At 40.4% G+C, this 20,760-nt stretch overlaps 1 protein-coding gene across 1 annotated transcript in view; it reads left to right on the top strand.

The window, feature by feature from the left end:
• The window catches only part of msl-3 (male-specific lethal 3), a 65,553-nt gene that overhangs the window by 11,858 nt on the left and 32,935 nt on the right, over positions 1-20,760 (top strand). The window contains exons 4-6 of the mRNA XM_071586111.1: positions 8,170-8,368; positions 8,486-8,626; positions 14,010-14,203. Of these exons, the coding sequence (XP_071442212.1) occupies positions 8,170-8,368; positions 8,486-8,626; positions 14,010-14,203 (534 nt within the window). The remainder of the gene's footprint in view (positions 1-8,169; positions 8,369-8,485; positions 8,627-14,009; positions 14,204-20,760) is intronic.

Genomic DNA, 20,760 nt, shown 5'->3' with positions numbered 1-20,760 from the left:
TACAGCTTACGTATCTCGGTAGTGTTTTGGATCAACACGGTCAAAGTAGTAGGGACGTAAGGAGAAGAATTGCGCTAGGCAAAGAGGCTTTCACAAGGAGGAGGGAGTTGATGACCGGGACTTAGAGTAAGGATGTTAAGAAAATACTCGTAAAAACTTTGATATGGAGCGTAGCTATGTACGGAGCGGAAATGTGGTCATTGAAGCAGGAGGATAGACGTAGACTGGAGGCTTTTGAAATGTGGGTGTGGAGAAGAATGGAGAAGGTGAAATGGACAGAGAAGAAAGCGAATGAGGAAGTACTTGGTATGGTGGGCGAAGAGAGGGGTTTGTTGGGAGCAATCCTGTGGAGGCAGGAAAAGTGGATGAAGGGGGTATTGACCGGCAGTGGGTTTCTGAAGACTGTGATAGAGGGGAGAATGTTAGGCAAACGAGGAAAGGGAAGGAACAGGATAGGGATGTTGGACGGGATGAAGGGAGGGAGAAAGTACTCAGAGATGAAGAGGGACCTGATGTAGAGGAGAATGCGGGATTTTGTATTTTTTTAGGAATCACAAAATATTTATCTAGTAGCTGTGTCTATCCAAAGATCTACCTTAACCGGTAGATTACCTTATAATAATAATAATAATCTTAATACCACCAGAACAAAGTTTAATTGCAATGAAAAATAGTTTTATAGGCATTAAAGAATCATATAAATCTATGAAAATGTAAATAAATGAAAAGTACACATTGACCAAGATTATACTCATATTTATTCAAAATTAAAATTACCAGGCATTTTGCAGTAAGACTGTATCAACATGACCAGCTTTATTGATTTTTAGCTCTTGGAATATTGAATATTTAATCTTACATGTGGGGTTCAGCGGGTTCGGCCGCACAAAATTCTATTTGAAATGACCACCATTTTATACCCCATTTGGAGGTTGCCATTGGCACCCAAATAAGCTTGATATATATACTGAACAGTCATCACCTGAAAATGGTCGCAATGTTCAAAACAAGGGCGGAGTATAACCAAAGAGCTGCGATTACTGATAGTGGTGATGAAAATTATTCACTTCTCAAATTTTCAGAAATTATTCAGTTTGGTACTTGATATCAACAGTATATGATATTGTCACAAAGTATAATGAATCGGAAAGGTTCGGCAATGATTTTGCAAAATTGGTAAAGAATGCTCAATTGTAGGAGTGCGTTTTCAGGATGCCGGACATCATCCAATGGACTCGGAGCTCAATTTTGAGGACCCAGGGCAATCGATCAGAAAATTGTGATCGTTTGTCGTTGCTCCACTACAAATCTGGCACGATTAACATTAGACAGATGCCTTCCTATGTCGCCAGGGCAGAGTGAGTAGAAAATTGCAACCTGCTTTTGTGTTCCTGAAAAACAATACTGCTGGATGAATCAAATTTTTTTACAGCACAAAAAATTTTACTGTGGATGCAAAAACCAATCGTAGAAACAAATGCTGACTCGCCCAAGACCTTGAAGAAGTCCTTGTTATTACCTGGATGAAATTCCCTGTGAATGTTAACGGGCTAGTATTGTAATGTATTGAAGTCATGGATGCAAACTGTCCGGAAAACCATGAGTTTCCCAGCAGGACGTCCCACCAGCCCATACAAGGAGTCATTTCGTGCAAAATTGGTTGTCGGACAGTGTTCATATATTTTGATCCAAAGAATTTTAGCCTCCCAAGAGCCCAAAGTTAAATCTGTTGGACTAGTATATGTACAGCATGGTGGAAAGGGTCACCAGTACCTCCAGACATCCCAAGCGTTGCATCAAGGAGAGCCATTATCGAAACGATATTTAGGCCTGCAAACCCTTCAGACCAAGAATGGAGGTCGTCAATCAAGCAAGTGAGGGGTACATTGAATTGATTTGTTGTTCATGATCATAAAACAATTTAGCGCAATAAATTTTGTGAACATTTTCAGTTTTGTAATTAAAAATGTTTGGAAAAATTATTATTTTTTGCATAGCAGCCTATACATCATATCTAGGATTGGGATGCAATCAAGCAAAATAGCCCAGGCCATACACTTGATTGATAATGAGTTTGTTTAAGGGGGTTGGTAAAAAGAATGTGACAAATTATTGCATTGTTGGACTTACGTGTGCAAGTATTTTTGCATAATTTGTTTGTGATTGAGGTACATATAGGTTCACTGTTTCCCAAACACATACACCCAAAGGACTGAGTGTGTATATTGTCCATTTTCTTCTTGACTTGTTTTACCTACCCCCCTTAAATAAACCAAGTGCCAATTAGGTTTATGGTCTTCATTTTTTGTTTTCCATTGTCCCACAACTGTAGGTACATTAATTTTAAGTTTACATGTATTCAAGCATTTGACTTCTTATAGGCTCAGATCCACAGGAGTTGGTTTAGCTTAAAAAATAATTTTTTGGCTGGTAGGAAATTAAAACTCATTTAAGAACAGCTGGTCTTAGCAGAAATTCATTGTTTTAACTGCATGTAATCTCATAAAATTAGATTCTACAGCAATAACACTCTTCACTTTGCTAAAAGTACCTTCAACAGGAAATTGTACTATTTGAAGGAGGCCTTTAATAAAAATGAAGAGGTTTGTTTTAGGGAAAAAATTTTGGGTCATTGCATGATAAATCATCTAATTTAAAAATAATTTCTTGCATAACCATTTTAGAAAATGGTTATTTTTTGCACTTGAGTTCCTAAACGTTTTGCCATGTATTGTGTGTCATGCTTTCTGCAATTATTTGACCCCCCCTCCTAATTGCCCGGGGGTTCAACCGATGGATGGGCCTTCTGGATTTCCAATCAATCATGAAAGGAGTTAAATTCATTCCCTAGATTCATTATGACATATAATCAATTCATTTCTTGGTGCTCAACAATATCAAATGCAAATGAATTTTTGTCACACTAATAAACTTCAGTAGAAGTGCAAAAATTTCAATGTAATAAACAATATAAAACTCATTCGCCTTGACTGGAATCTAAACGAGGATCTATCATTTATGGAACATATTATTATTAATGGTAATTACCATTTAAGGAAGGTTTTGGATGGACACGAGGTACCAAATGATTCAGCGATGGTTCCCTTGTTTCTCAATAACAAAATACAAATTAACACCCAACATTACAATTTACTCCTTTACAACTCTACATTCTTTCTACTTCCCTCCATTCCGTCTAACATACTTATCCTATTTCTGACCCTTCTTCGTTTGCCTGACATTCTCCACTCTATCACAGTCTTCAACATCCCACTGCCAATCAATATGCTCTGCATCCATATATTCTGCCTCCTTATGTTTTCTCCCGTCATTACTCTCACACCAAGTTTAGCACTCCCTCATTTGTTTTCCTTTCTGTCCTCTTCACCTTCTCCTTCATTCTCTAAACCCACATTTCAAAAGCCTCCAGTCTACTCCTATCACCCTTCTTAAGTAATCACGATTCTGAGCTGTGTACATATACACACATACATATCGTTTCAATGAGCCTTTTCTTAACATTCCTACTCAAATGTCCCTGTCATCAATATCCTACTACTTGTGAAAGCTTCTTTACTTTTTGCAATTTTTATCTGTGTGTGATTACTACTATAACCCTTTTGCTTCAAAATACTTCTGAGATACGTAATATGTCCTACCTGCTCTAGTTTTTGCATATTTATTGTTATTATTTATTTTAATATTCCTAGCACTCCTGCATTTAGCTTAGCTTATTTCTCCACAGAAAACCACATAACCCTGTTTAATATACATTTATTCTCATCCCATGACTATTTGTAACTCCTTGGCTCACTGGCAGCCTAAAGCTTGGTCATGAGCACACCTAACTGATTTTACAAATTCCCCTCCTACTTTCATTCCTACCTCCGCTTCTTCCCATGCCTCTTTAATCATTTCCTCCACGTATACGCTGGACAGCAATGGTGATAATGGGCAACCCTGCCTTACATATCTTCCTAACACTGCCCATCAGGACTCCCCATTCCCGACTTGCATCTGAGCAGTCTGAGACATGTACAGGTTGCAGATTAGCCTCCTGTCCCTCCAATCTATTCCTATTTCTGCAATACATTCATTAGTTTTTCCAAAATCACTCTATCAAACGCCTTTTCGAAATCTACAAAACCTGCAAATACGTCCTAATTGTATTCTATATTCCTCTCGAATAGTGATCTCATTACTGCAATGGTATCATGCATACCTCTCCCCTTCCTAAACCTAAACTGATCTTCCCTTAAGTAATCATTTACCCTACTCTCCATCCTTTTGTTGATTATCCTGAGAACCACTTAAGTTGCATGCAAAATCAAGCTGTCTGCAAAATCTGTACACCTCGCATACTGCTTTATTACCCATTTTTGGAATTGGGAACTAAAACTGTCACTCCCTCTGCCTTGAAAACGGGATAGCCAAGACCGTAAACTTGATTGGCATGAAGTCGAAAGGAGGTGGGGGAGTACGTCTGTCCCACCCACAAGTAAGGGGTGGGACAGGGAACACGCACTGGGTCACTTGGGTGTGTTAAAGAAACAGTGACCCGCGTATACCTGAATCACACACTAAAAAGTCAAAATAAATAAAAAATAAACACTAAAATTAAAACAAACTCACAGCCTCTCGATCACAAGGGTGTGTTTTGGAATAACAGCACTCCCGTAAATCGCATTTACACGCACACACAGGGTTTGCAAGGATCTCTCCTATGGCAGTGACCTGCCAATCACACAGATGAATGCCAAGTAACAATACAGATGTAACGAAATAGGATGGACTAACGTAAATAAGCAACGACTCGATCACTCGGGTGTGTTAGACCTTTTGTGAACGGCATTTACAGGCACACTCAGGGTTTGCAAGGATCTCTCTAGTGACCCGCCAATCACACAGATGAATACAAAATATAAAACAGATGCACGCACGCTTTCACTCAATCACTCAGGTGTGTCCTATCCGAAAACAGTGACCTCTGCAAGTCACTAGTGCTCACTCTTTCAGGGGTTACTAGGATTCCTCCTTAGCCAGGGGCCTGCCAAACCTACAGAAGTAACAAACGGAACAGAATGGACATACGTAAGCACGCAATCACTCGGGTGTATCAGACCTTAGTGAATTTCACACACTCACTCTTTCAGGGTTTGCTAGGATTCCTCCTATGCCAGAGACCGCCAATCACCCAAACAAAAAATTAAAGAAGAATAAATGTCCATTGAGTGGGTTTGAAAGAATGGGTCATTGGGAAGGGGGAGGGGAGAAAAAGTAAAGTCTTCCTTAAATTTTGTTTGCGTGAATGACAGTCCCTGGCTAAGGAGGAATCCTAGTAACCCCTGAAAGAGTGAGCACTAGTGACTTGCAGAGGTCACTGTTTTCGGATAGGACACACCTGAGTGATTGAGTGAAAGCGTGCGTGCATCTGTTTTATATTTTGTATTCATCTGTGTGATTGGCGGGTCACTAGAGAGATCCTTGCAAACCCTGAGTGTGCCTGTAAATGCCGTTCACAAAAGGTCTAACACACCCGAGTGATCGAGTCGTTGCTTATTTACGTTAGTCCATCCTATTTCGTTACATCTGTATTGTTACTTGGCATTCATCTGTGTGATTGGCAGGTCACTGCCATAGGAGAGATCCTTGCAAACCCTGTGTGTGCGTGTAAATGCGATTTACGGGAGTGCTGTTATTCCAAAACACACCCTTGTGATCGAGAGGCTGTGAGTTTGTTTTAATTTTAGTGTTTATTTTTTATTTATTTTGACTTTTTAGTGTGTGATTCAGGTATACGCGGGTCACTGTTTCTTTAACACACCCAAGTGACCCAGTGCGTGTTCCCTGTCCCACCTCTTACTTGTAACTTTGTTGTTCCTCCACCTCCTTTCAACTTTGTGTCAATCAAGTTTATGGTCTCGGCTATCCCGTTTTCATTGCTTCAAGACCGTAGGTACGTTCATTATATATTTACATTCCCTCTGCCTTATTTATTTCAATTCCCGTGATGCCCTTTCTGTCTAGGCATTGGGCAAGCCAGAACCTAAGGTGTCCTCACGTACATCATGTTATTCTCTCTTTATGTCCAACCTTGCTGGCCTTATGCATTCACTGCACACATTGGTTTTGGCTCATCCAGGGCATTGCTTTAATTAAATCAAAAGTCTAGCTTAATTGGTTACAGCACTGCTGGAAATGAAGGCATCCAGGTCTGAGTCTTAGTCAAGTTGAAAATTTTATATTCTTTGGAAGTTCTTTATTTTGATGCCCCTCAGTAGAATGAATCCATCAAACTAACTGTGGTGGAATCTCTTAATGGTCCATTGATGAATCCTGCTATAAATGCACTCTTGAGAGACTTGCTTTCCATTGCCACGGTAACCTATGCCATGCATCCTTGAAGTGGTTTTTCAGCTTTCATTTAGTTGTAGCTTGATGAAGTTTTCCTGGGTCTTCCACCGGGTCAGGGCTTCCATATTGGCTGACATTTTGATGCCCGACTCGTGCATCGTCCTCAGGGTAGATGAGTGCCTCTCTGCATTTGGCCGTCTTATATACAAGAGCACACGAGTAAGGTGACTTGTGGTTGATCTGTGGTGGAGGAGCCTCCTGCTTGGTCGCCGTGGCATTGTGCTGTGTTCCTTCCTTTTCTAACTTTCATCAGCACTGGTTTCCACGCATTGCTGACGGAATAGCTGGAGTCCCTGTTGATATTACGTCCCACCATTCTAATTTCAATTGATTCTATGATTATTCAGGATTCTGTGTTCGGCATTGGCTGATTTCTCCAACTGCCCCAGCTGTAGGTGTCTTTTGTGTTCTTTTGACCTGGTCTCAATCTTCTCTCCAATGTAGAGGTCTCAGCAGGCCCTAAAAAGGTCCTTCCAAGTATGCAAGACGCTGTGGTAAAAGGTAAGCCAATAGCCAGGGCCTGCTTGCTGTACGTCTCCTTGATTTCTGGGAAATTATCCAGGATACCGGCAAGGCACAAAACCAAGGCAGTCCACAAACCGCTGGAAAAAATTAGAAATTTTCTTGTCAGAGCCAAGGTCCCAATCGGTCTAAAGACCCCGGGCATTTACTATGTCCCGTGTGCCTGCGGAGACATCTACATCGGAGAGACGAGGCGGACCATTGAGACCAGGCCAAAGGAACACCAAAGACATCCACAGGAGGAGAAATCAGCCATTGCTGAACACATCATCGGGGTGGATCATACCATAATTTTCATTGGGACGAAGTAACTTGCCCGCACCAGTGGTTACGGGGACTGAATAATCATAGAATCAATTGAAATTAGAATGGTGGGACGTAATATCAACAGGGACTCCAGCTATTCCGTCAGCAATGCGTGGAAACCAGTGCTGATGAAAGTTAGAAAAGGAAGGAACACAGCACAATGCCACGGCGACCAAGCAGGAGGCTCCTCCACCACAGATCAACCACAAGTCACCTTACTCGTGTGCTCTTGTATATAAGACGGCCAAATGCAGAGAGGCACTCATCTACCCTGAGGACGATGCACGAGTCGGGCATCAAAATGTCAGCCAATATGGAAGCCCTGACCCGGTGGAAGACCCAGGAAAACTTCATCAAGCAAATACACCAGGAAAGCACCAGATCTTACTTAGTTGTAGCTGCATGGACATTATCAATTCATTATATTTCCTTTATTCCATTTGAGAAAAATGTTGACGATTGTGTAAAATTATTAGGTCCCTCCGATTAATTAGTATGTGTATAAGCCTCATTGCTTGTTGATTTGTTAGTTAATGGATTATTTTTCATGAGACAAGAGCATTTAAGGTACTCCGCAGGGAAAGGTTAAAAATTGTCTCTCTAGGAAAAGTGCTTTAATTTGCCTTTGTTGTTAATGTAATAACTGCATTTCAACACAAGCTAACATCTTCCCTGTGACAGCAGAGCTCAAAACTTTGAGTGAAGCTTCAGAACTCATTAATCCAGTAAATGCCATTATAAGTACTCCAGGTAGATGCCAGCTTTTGTTAATTGCTCAATTAGTCATTATTTGATGTTGTTTTTTGTGATTATTATTATCTCATCCAATGAGCCTGAAGTGTTTTCCAGGTCGTTGGACGTGGGAGCAATGTGACGACCACAAACAATCAGAAGATAAGCAGACAGACTGAGCAGCTGCTGGAGAAGGTGCTCAAATTCATATTTGCCCACATGCAATTCCAGGCGCGAGAGGAAGCAGCAGCAACAGGCTTCGAGGCGCAGGAAGACATCAGACAGGACGTCGGATGGGGAAGGGGGTGGGGGCGGCATGGTGAAGAGGCGGCGGAGGCGCACTGTGGCGGGGGGTCGGGGGGGCAGGACAGGGGTGGGGCGGGGTGGGGAAGAGGTGGGGGGGTCGTCAGCTGGGGAGGGGTTCACTTCAGGGGAGGAGGAGGGAGGGGAGGAGGAGGAGGAGGAGGACCAGAGCGATGATGATGATGATGATGGCGTGGGGGATGGGGAGTGTGATGGTGGTGGGGGGAGGGAAGGTGGAGGAGATGAGGAGGAGGAGGAGGAATCAGAGGGGCGGATCCCACTCAGCCTTGGTGACAACCTGAAGAAACTCCTTGAGGATGATGGCGATCTCATAACATGCAGGAACAAGGTTTCTCATTCCCTAGTTTGCAGCCGTACCTCTGTGGCATCTTCAAGCAGTGTTTCCCTTTCATTCTTTTGGCCAATGTGAGACTTGGAATGTTGTGGAGGATGTCTCATGCTACTTTGATGGCTTTAGTTGTTGCTGTGGTTAACTTTCAAGAATGGTCCCCTCTCTTTGAAACTGATGTCCCTAGTGCGCTCTGGTGTCAATTGGCATGCTTCTAGTTGGGAAACACTGGCTTGAGAGGTGCATAAAGAGTAAAGGGTTGATGCCAGGTACTTACTTTGGTTCAGGGTTTTATTTTTTGGGATGGGAGGCTTAAAAAAATATATTTAATCAGTGTATCAGAAGCCAATAGGTTTAAAACATACTGGTGCATTAAAATTAGGTTGTAACATGCATCATTTGTCCAGTTTTGGATTTGCCACAATTGCTACCAGTTCTTCAAATATGATTCCAGGTATTTTCTTTATGACTAGCAGGTAACTTTGCCCTAGATTTCATCTCTGTGGCACCAACAGTGCCATTGAAAACAATCCTATATAGGCGGTTGTAGCCCTTTGATGAAATACTAAAATGAAAATGAATATGGAAGGGAAGCTACTGAGTGAATGTTACGTGTGATGTTTTAGAACCATACTAACCTATCAGTTAAATCATCCAATAGCATTATTTCATCACTTGAGGCCACAAAAAAGTCCTGTTGGACAAAAACTTCTGATCAGAAAGAATGCCGTGGAAGCTCAATGTAACGAGAGGTCACAGTCAATATGAAATTGTGTGCTCTAACAACTTCTCGTTATTGCTGATGTTGATTTAACAGCTGCGCATTGGCTAATGCCTATTACTTTTTTGGATATTACAGTCCTCCATGCGGGCATGTTATATACATGTATGAGAGTAAGGTGAAAAGTTCTCGGCCTGCCACAGAGATGGCGTTCCAATCAGCGAAAATTTACGATTCTTCCTGCCTGGGTGCACGTGTCATCAGTTTGCAAGACAAGTTTCAAATTGTTCTCTCCAGTAGTCTGTTTACACATATTGTTGCAGTAGACGTCTTTTGCGTTTTTCGTTAAAAATGGAAAATGTCTTGAATTTCGAGTGGTCATAAAATTCTTAGTTTTGGATGTATTGACCATTAAGAAAATTAATCCAAAGTTGACAAAAGTGTATGTGGACTCTGACCCTTCAATGTCAACCGTTAAAAAGTTGGCAGCTGAATTTAAACGTGGTCGCACATCCCTCGAAGGTGACACACGTGAAGGACGGCCAAAAACCACAACCACCCTGGAAATGGTCACGATATTGTGTTGGACAACAGGCGTGTGAAGGTGAGGGAGATAGCTAAGGCCGTGGGGATATGGGAAGGAAGGGTACAAAACATCTAGGAATTAGGGATGCAAAAGCTCTGCGCAAGGTGGATGCCACGTTTGCTGTGTGCGGATTAAAAGCAATTGCGCAAATGATTTTTGCAGCAATGTTTGGACCGATTCAAGTACTAAGCCCTATATGGCATGCAAAATTCACTCATTAGCAGGGTATGGTAAAAGGTGGCCAGTTCCTTTCCCAGTGCCGGTTATGGTTTCCCAGGAAGATCTGGTACCCGAAAAATCACATAGCTTGGGTGGAGCTGCAGGTGCCCAGAGAGGCTTGCCTGATAATCGAACCCGGGCCCTCCGTTCAGTAGTCCAACACTCTACCCCCTGGACTACTGCGACCCACATAAATATAATTCTTAAAATAACCAAACATTTGTTTTTTTATTAAAGAGTTAGGAACCTACTGAGATGTTATATGCCATATTTTCCCAGCCCATAAGACACCCTTTCATTTTAAATGTAAAAACTTGCATTAAATACTTTGATCAGGGAGAAAAGGATAAAAGTATTTTGATATAAACCCTTAATACTTAAAATTTAAATGGTTACATTAAAAGATAAGCAGTTACAAAAATGTCACTGTTTATTTATTGTAAAATCCCAGAAATTTATCATCTGCTACGGAATCACTTTGGCTGTTATTGTCACCAAGGTTATCAATTCCTTCTTACACGACGTCCTCTTCACTTTTATGTGGCGCATTGCTTAGTTCACATTTTTGAAAAGACATTGTTGTAGTCGCTCTTCTAACTTTCTGCCAGGACGTTTTCAATCACAAACACTAGAATTCAACATCCATTTCATTCTTCCCGTAGGCCTGACGTCATGAGTTGTTGCCTTGTAGCCTTTCTTTTGTATTAAAGTGGCAGTTGAGATGGAAGCATTGGCCATTTAGGAGCACGTGAACGTAAATTTTTAAAGCTCGTATCTGCACTAACTAAATCCACCTTTCTGCTCTCTCTATTCTCATGTCTTCTTCTCAGTCAAAGTTTGGCCATAGCATCTTTGAGCTACCTTCTTTCCATTTCCCAAGGTTGATTCACACCTTTAATGTCGAAAAGCAATACTGTAGGATAATCTTCTCTCTTATGATCCCATGAGCTTATCATCATTTCAACATTTTATGCAACTCTTAGTTTCTGTTATAATTTTAATGCTAAAGAAATCGTATTTAAGGAAACCAGTTGCACTACCTTACATGGATAAAACTGTTATCGTTCTAGGGTGAGGTGGGGCTTACTGAAAGGAAACTTTTTCCAATACTACAACCGCCAACGATTGTATTTTCGAAGGAGTTAGTGCCAACCCTTGTACATTAACTTAAGTATTTGGTTTTTTTTTTAAATCAGCCCTTATGCACAACTAAAATGCTTTGCTTTTGAGTGATTGGAACAATGATCTGAGGATAAAAGTTAGAAAAAAATAACCGAAAAAATTTATTTCTAATTTTTAACTGCTTAATATTGTGTGGTTTTTAGCTGATATTTAGGTATTCTCCCTGTTGGTGAGTATTTACAGGCAATGTTTCTCAGATTTGTGAGTTGATATTCAGGAAAGACATTGAATGTTTAATGAACACAAAAAAGCTAGTTGGTTGTGTAGTTGTAAACATAATAATAATAATAATAATAATAATACTTTATTCATTTTAAAAATGGTACAACCATATTAAATGTCGTCAATCATAATATTACTTAATATATAAACATAAGTTCTTAAATGTGATGAAGATTGTCACAAAAGAATTCATCCAATGAGTAAAGTGGGTGAGCAAGTAACCAGGTATATACCCTATTCTTGAAACTCTGGATACCATCTGATTTCAACTGAGTAGCATACCACATACATCATGAGAAATAGAACTGATAATTTCCTAGTTGTATGAATTGCCATACTGGATAAGTGAATCCATCTCTTCATTTTGACTGATTTCAGAATTTCTTTCATTTAATGGCATTTATCATATGTTGCTTTAAAACTTGTACCTATCTATACACCACTGTCAACTTCAACAATAGTGGTTGCTCTGCAAGTGAAAAAATCAAATTTCTAGTGCTAGCTTATGATTGATACATTTTAGAAAAGGTATACACCCTGTCCTAAATTCTTTGATTGGTTGCATATTTATTCCAAACTGGAGGTTCAAAACTCAACTTGTGAGTGATATTCTATTCTCTTAAGGGAATTAGTGTGTATAATGTCAAGGCATAGTGAAAGAAAAGCGGACGTGCAATCAAATGCAATGTATCAACTATCAGTATTTATAAAACTGACCCGGGAACACTGATCATACCTGATGTTCACAGTTGATTGCGTTGAAAACTACCCAAATTTCTGCTCAACATGGATATCAATCGAAGAGAGAATATCAGTCCAATGAATGAGTCATATTTTGCAGATTCTTTCTGAAGGCTTAATAATGACAATGTAGATGTTTCCAGCTGTGTACAATGCTATATTTAAAAGCTAACTTGTTGATGATTATAAGTACCATCTTAGTTGTGTTTTAATTTATTGCTCGTAGACTTTACACACAGCTGCCTAACATCACATTCCATTCCACAATTACTATTAAATGTTTCCCATCAGCAACACCTGCAATCATGTCTCATAATTGATCGCATACCTTATTGACTTCTTATTCCCTGATGGAATGCATACCTGAGCAATGGCAGAGACCATTGGTTGCTCTACGTTTACTCTGCCTCTTCCTACCTTTTTATTTACTATTATGGCCCCCCCTAACTGACATCCTTCCACTCTGCTTTATATTACTCTATAATTATCACTCCAGTGATCCCTGCTGTTATTCCATTTCACCTCACAAAAACCTTTCTATTTCCTCTATTTCTCCCATCTTTTTCATTTCCCTCTCCTTCTCTATTGCCCTAATATTCCAAGTCCTATTCTCCCTGGATTGGTCCTCTTCAGTGCTGCTGCTGTCAATTTTGCTTTGCAAGGATTTCGTGAGATGAATACTGCAAAACCCCAGCCTCTCCCACTGCCAAGCACGACACATGGCCCATGTCCTCTAGTTGCAATGACTCATAAATTTGTCCATCATGAGGCCATTGGATAAATAATTAATGTAGTTTCCTAATGCCTTCATCAATACTGTTTTTAACGTGACACCAACATACTGATGACCATAACACATTAGGGTCTGATGCCTTTGAAGCTGCCTCACTGAGGAGGAGACACAGTGTGGGCTACTTTTCATCCTCCCTGCGACCTATCTAAACCTACCAGGAGCATATGCCATCGCCCCATGCAATACAGATTTAAGGGTCATCAGAGGATGCAAGCTGTTCCTCTAATGTTAAGTTTGTAGTCAATGCAGAGGACTGATGAAGATAAATCTGAATTTTTTAGGAAATAATCTGTAAACCATGCCTATAATGTTTTTTGAAATTTGTATGCAGCGGCTGAATTCTTATCTTAGGTGTGATTTTTTGAACTACCTAATATCTTCCTGGGAATTATCATCTCTAATCTTCTGATACATCTTCAAAACATGTCATGTATCATGTTCTTCCATGCTTGACATTATGCGCCGACTCAAACGCATGCACTAATTTGATGTCATGCTGGAATTGAGCTTCCAAGCAAGTTCTTTTTATGCAATCAGTTGGTGAATCTTCTTTCAACATGATTTGATTAAATGGAATTTTGACTGTTTTGCTTGAGAGTCTAATATGATTAAGCTTCTCATACAAGGCGAACAATGTTTATAATAGTGGAATCAAGGTTTGGAAGTCTCTTGTTGTACAAAACCTAGTGGTAATCATTTGGAGCATTTCAATTATTTACTGTGAAATTGGAATCATAATTTTTAAATAATGTCCAGGATTAAACATAGGAGACCTTAAACCCAAAACAACCCAAAAAATCTTTAAATATTCAACTGGCATCATCCCAAATCTAATTGTAAGTGCTGATGTATTTCTGGCTCTTTACTGTGTATTTATGTTCATTTATTTCCTTCATTGAAAAAAATATTTCTTTCAAAGTTGGTTAGACTGCCTGCCTCTCCTAATGTTATAACAATATTGGAAGGCTTCATGAAACAGTATGCACTGAATCAACTGTTCCCCGCCACAATATCGCCGGAGAAGCGGAAGAAGCAGCCGAGGAGCAGCCAGCACCACCACACCAATGGCCATGGCGGTTGCCGTCCAAGAGATTATGAGAAGGCTCTCAGGAGGTCAGCCCCTACCCATCTTCCGCCTCCAAACTTACAAACTCGGTTACTTGCTTGTACCTGCTTCACATCTAATACAATGAAACTATTCTATATATTTTGTATGCACATCGTCGTATATATATATAAATCTGAAAATAAATGTTTGCTTGGGGACACGTCATGCCGAGGCATTACAGAGTGGGGGGTTCAAATGTTTTGCCAAAATATAGTAAAGATTGCTAAAGTAACATAGCCTAGGTCCCATTTAGATATGATTTACTGAAAATTTTTTAGATGGAAAAACAATTTTTAATTCTTTTTTCTCTCACAGTTGTTAGCATAGGTTTCACTCAGAATTATCATTTTAATTAATTCTCTTCAATGAGGATGTACGCCAATGCAGCCATGATGGCCAACCCCACCCCCAGGTGGCCGCCTACTCTTGGCACGCATGCCAATGGCTTCCACTCACTCATTCTGCTCCAAATATTGGAGTTCTGATATGGACATTCCATGATCATCCAAGCAACTGCGACGAAGGCACACAATGCATTATATTCTTGCCAATTTATTTGCAATTTTTTTAATTATGAATTTTATCCTAAAAAATAAATTCTGTTAAAAAGTATCCTGCCAATATTATTTTCGGGACTCTTATTTTCTCAAATTTATGTGTCCTACATAAGCCTAGGGATTGAAATGAATACAGCATTTATTTACTATTTTTTATGTACTACAAATCTTACAAATGTAAGCCCTTGTGTAAGCATGGAAAGTATATCATTCTGAAATGCAGAAAATTCTCAATTCACGATTGTCAAGTTTATGGAATTTTTATTTGTCTGGTAAGATAATTGTAAATTTAAATCAGTTTTCACAAGGGAAATTTCATTATATTATACATAATATTTCGATTGCACCCCTTTTCCGAGAAGGTTGAAGAGAAATGAATAAGGCAGAACATTTTTGCTCCATATGTACAAGGGTGGTCCCATAAGTACCCGGTCTGACCTAGAGATGGCAGTAGTAGTTTGAAACATTTCCCTGCACTAGAATGTACGCAATCTATAAAGCATATGTTTCAAGTCTGAAGATGCCACGTTCTTTAGTATTTGTGTGGCGGCCATCAATAGTGAACGTTTTCAGTGAATTTGTGAAAAGTAGAACATTGGTCTTTGTTATGTGATACAATACTTTCATTTGAAAGGCCTCAATCCACCCAATATAGAAGCTGAACTGCATTCTCCTCTGGGTGAGTCTGCTCCTTAGATTACAACGGTAAAATTATGGGTCGGAGAGTTTAAATGAGGCCGTACGAGCTTTCAAGACAGGCATCGCATTGGTCAACCAAATGAGGTGAGGACTCCAGAAACGGTGAAGAAAATCTACAAAGTGATACTGGATGACTGAAAGTGTGCAAGCTAGCAGACGTAGCAGGCATTTCAAAAAGTGCAATATATCGCATATTATCTGAAAATTTGGACATGAGAAAGCTGTGTGCAAGATGGATGATGCCGCGTTTGCTCAAACTCGAGCAAAACCAGTGTTGTGAAGATATTTCAATTGAGTATTTAGCAAAGTTTCGCAGAAACAAAGCAAAATTTTTGTGCCGTTTCATAACCATGGATGAAAAATGGGTCCATTACTTCACAACCAAGACAAAAGAACAATCAAAACAATGAATTCAATAGGGAGAACCCACTCCAAAGAAGGTGAAGACCCTTTCATCTGCAGGCAGGCCATACATAGGCATGGGAAAACTATCAACATCAAGTATTATGCTAACTTATTGCAACGTTTGAGCGAAGAAATCAAGCAAAAGCGGCCGCATTTGGCTAAGAAGAAAATATTGTTTCATCAAGACGATGCACCAGCTCATCTGTTATTGAAATTGCCGAAATCCATGAAGTAAAGTTGGAATTGCTACCTTATGCACCTTATTTGCCAGATTTACCCCCTTAGGATAATTTTCTGTTCGCAAACTTGAAAAAATGCCTCTGTGGTCAAAGATTCTCTAACCGTGAAGAAGTGATGTTGGCAGTTAATGGCTATTTTGAGGAACAAGACAGTTCTTAGCATAAAAAGGGTATTGAACTTATTGAACATCGCTAAGAAAAGTGTATATAGCTGAAAAGAGATTATGTTGAAAAATAAATACATTTTTTTCTAAAAATATTTGTTATTTCCTTGTCGGGTCGGGTACTTCTGGGACCACCCTCATATGTATATATTTATGTACATATAACATTTGGATGGCAGAATTGAACACAAAAATAAAATAGGTAAAACGAAAAAGGAAACTGACCAAACTTTATCAAATGCCCCGATTCTTTTGCCAAGAGAACAGCATCAGATGGAAGTTTCACCCACCAAAGAAGAAAGACACACACACACATATATATATATGTATATATTTATATATATGTATATATATATATAAATATTTTTTTTGTGTGTGTATGTGGTTCTCGGTAGTCCAGGGGTTGGACTACTGACCAGAGGGTCCCGGGTTCGATTCCCCAGGCAATTCCTTGGGCACCTGAGCTCCACCCAAGCTATGTGATTTTTCGGGTGCCAGATCTTCCTGGGAAACCATAACCAGATCAGGGAAAGGAACTGCCCCCCCCCCTTCCCCGATATATGAATTTCACACACCGTCGGGCTTAGTACTGGGTGAACTCTACCATGACCTACCATCAGTAGTCCAATGCTCTACCCCATAGACTGCCATGACCCACATATATATGTGTTTATGTATATATATATATATATATATATATATATATATATATATATATATATATATATATATATATATATATATATATATATATATATATATATATATATACATACATACATGTATACATATATATTATTATTATTAGGTAATATTATATATATATATATATCCCTTCCCAGAATAGAACTATGATGTGGCGGAAGGGCTTGTGCACTCCGATGACCCCCAGAGCTGTGCTGGCTGGGGTCATAATAATTGCTCCTGGTAGGGTCACCCATGCCAGATAGGTCGAAGGTTAGGAGCCAGATAAAAGGTAGTCCACGAAGTGTCTCTTCCTCAGTGAGGCGGTTTCAATGGTGTCTGACCCCAGTGGGGTGGCCAGTCAGTGATGGTGTCACGTTAAAAACACTATTGAGGAAGGCAACGAGAAACCACATCAATTATCATTCCAGAGATTTAAATGATGGGCAATACAGAGATTTTGAGTCCTGGCAACTACGCGGCTCGGCTCAATCGGCCATTCGTTGTGCCCGGCAGTGGAGGAGGCAAGGCTTCTGCGGTCGTCATCCCACGAAACCCTTGCAAGGGAAAACTGGCAGCAGCAGGACAGAAGACGCAGGAGAAGAAGACCACATTAATGAAGGATCTCAGGTTTTCCTGGCGTATGGTATTCAAGAAGTTCTCTCGGGTTTCCCACCGGGTCAGGTTGCAGTACACCGACGTTTCGAAGGCTGACTCTGCCATCGTCTTCAGGGTGAAGTCGACGGACTTCACCCTGAAGACGATGGCAGAGTCAGCCTTCGAAACGTCGGTGTACTGCAACCTGACCCGGTGGGAAACCCGAGAGAACTTCTTGAAGACCACATTAGTTAGAATAGGAACGTGGAATGTTAGGACAATGACGAGGACAGGGAAATTGGAGAATATTAAGCAAGAGATAAAAAGGGAAAAAATAGATATCTTAAATCTATGCGGGGAGAGATGGAAAGATAGCGGGGATTACTGGAGTGATAATTATAGATTAATACGGGGACGAGAGCCAGCGAGGGGTTGCCATAGTACGAGGGTCATCCGGAAAGTAGTACCCGTTCGTGAAATAAAGACACAAAAGTAAATATTAACAAACATAAAAAAATTTATTTGAAAGAGGATACTTTAAACTACTTCTCAACATAATCTCCAAGCAAATTAAGGCATTTGTCATAACGTGTGACAAGTTTCTGTATTCCTGCTGCATAGTCCTTCGCCGCCAGCTCATTGAGATACGCGAGGGACCCATCTTGCACAAATTTTTGCATAATGCAGATGGTGTTTAACAATTTCATGAACAATTGTTCGAGAAACATTGGGAAAATGCTCACAGATGTCATCAATTGTGACGCGCCGATCGTTCCTCACGAATTCGTCAACTGAGCTCACCAGTTGGTCTGTAATGACAGACGGTCTCCCCGAACGCTCATCGTCGTGTGTGTTCCCCCTCCCCATGTTGAAGTTGCGACACCACCGCCGAACAGACGACTCGTCCATTACATTGTCTCCATACACCTCCTTTAATTGGCGATGAATATCACATGGGCGAACGTTTCTTGCATTGAGGAATTTAATCACTGCCCTCACTTCACAACTGGCGGCGTTCTCAATTTTTTTAAACATTGTAAACAATCACAGAAACAACACAGGCAATGCTAGCGTCACGCAACTTGGCTCAGAGAAGGCAGACAAGCCACTGAAGCTATCTGACCTCGTCCAGCGGCTACTCGCGTCGTCAGCACTTCATGCGGCACGAACGGGTACTACTTTCCGGATGACCCTCGTATTTAATAAAAAGGTAGGAAAAAGCGTAGTCAACATTGAGCAGGTAACGGATAGATTATTACTAGTAGAGATAAAAGCAGAACCGACGAACTTGGTTATTATTCAGGTATACATGCTACCGAGCCACCATAAGGAAGAAGAGGTCGATAGGATATACGATCAGCTAGAGGACATAATCGGGTGTGTTCCCACAGGGAAATATTTGATAATGATGGGGGACTGGAATGCGACGGTAGGTGAAGGAAGAGATGGTGATGAGGTGGGGGACTACAGTTTAGGCACAAGGAATGACTGCGGAGAGAAAGCAGTTGAGTTCTGCAGGAGACAGGGGTTAGTCATCACCAACACTTGGTTTAGACACCACAAAAGATGCAGGTATGCATGAAAAATGCCAGGTAACTCAGAAAGGTATCAGCTAGATTATATTTTGGTTAGACACAGGTTTAGGAACAGTGTGATAAATTCGCACAGCTTCCCGGGAGCAGATGCGGACTCTGACCACAATTTAGTTGTTATAAAATGTAGCGTCCATTTCAAAAAGATAAGGCAGGGGCGGCGAGTTAGAAAATGGAATGTAGAAGCATTAAATGGTTTGAAAAGGAAGGAGTACAAACAGGTGGTAGAGGAAATCATGGAGGATGGTAAAGAGCTAAGTACTATCGAAGAAAAATGGGAAAGTATCAAGAAAGGGTTATGGAAAGCCGCAAAAGACACTATTGGAACGGTTAACGCGAAAAGGACTAGGAAACCATGGATAACGGATGTGATGTTTACAAAGATGGATGAGAGGAGAAAATTGAAGAATGTAAATACAGAATTAGGCAAAATGAAGTACAGAGAGTTAAACAATAAATTGAGGCGGGCAACAAATAAAGCAAAAGAAGCATGGTGGAAGACTCAGTGCGAGGATATGGAAAGTTTGCAGAGGAAGGGTGAAATTGGGGTGCTATACAACAAAGTTAAATCTTTATCAGGAAGTAAGAAAGGAAGATCTATGCTAACAGTGAGAGATAAGGCAGGTAAAATGATAGTTGACACAGGAAAGATCCAAGAGAGATGAAAGGCATACATAGAAGAACTGTATAGGAAAGAGCTTAGGCCAACAAAGTAAGACAAAGAAAAGGAACATGATTTAGAGGAAGATAGCTTAGGTCCAGGCATACTAGACAATGAGATAGGAAGGGCATTAGGGGAGATGAAACTAAATAAGGCCGTGGGGGTGGATAGCATTCCTGCGGAACTACTGAAATGTTTAGGAAAATGTGGGAGGAAGAGGCTATATGGGCTGATTCGTAGTATTTATGAGGAAGTAATCTGGCCGGAGGACTTTGTGAGATCAGTTTTAGTTCCTATTCCAAAAAAGGTAAAGGCCATGTCATGTGAGGACTATAGGAAAATTAGTTTGATATCCCACGCAGCTAAAGTTGTTCTCAGGATCATAAACAAAAGGATAGAGAGTTGGGCAAATGATTACTTAGGGGACAATCAGTTTGGGTTGAGGAAGGGGAGAGGTACGCGTGATGCCATTGCAGTAATGAGATTATTAGTAGAGAGGAACATAGAACACAACCAGGAGGTATTTGCCTGTTTCGTAGATTTCCAATAAGCGTTTGATGGAGTGAATTGGGAAAACCTAATGAGTATATTGCAGAAAATAGGAATAGATTGGAGGGAAAGGAGCCTAATCCGCAACTTGTACATGTCTCAGACTGCTCAGGTGCGGTTGGGGAACCGAAACGGATGGGCAATGTTAGGAAGAGGTGTAAGGCAGGGTTGCCTATCATCACCGTTGCTGTTCAACCTGTATGCAGAGGAAATGATTAAAGTGGCATGGGAAGAACTGGAGGTAGGAATGAAAGTGGGCGGGGAATTCGTAAAATCAGTCAGGTTTCCTGATAACCAAGCTTTAGTTTGTCAGTAAGGCAAGGGATTGTAAGCATTGCTTAGTGAATTGGAAATTCAGTGCGACAGATATGGAATGAGAATCAATATTAATAAAACAAAGGTTATGCGATTTATA

This window comes from Hetaerina americana, unplaced genomic scaffold, assembly GCF_022747635.1.
Source record: "Hetaerina americana unplaced genomic scaffold, ioHetAmer1.1.p SCAF_20, whole genome shotgun sequence".
NCBI lineage: Eukaryota > Metazoa > Arthropoda > Insecta > Odonata > Calopterygidae > Hetaerina > Hetaerina americana.
Note: the sequence above shows the minus strand (reverse complement) of the source record. Positions and strands in the feature narration are given on the sequence as shown.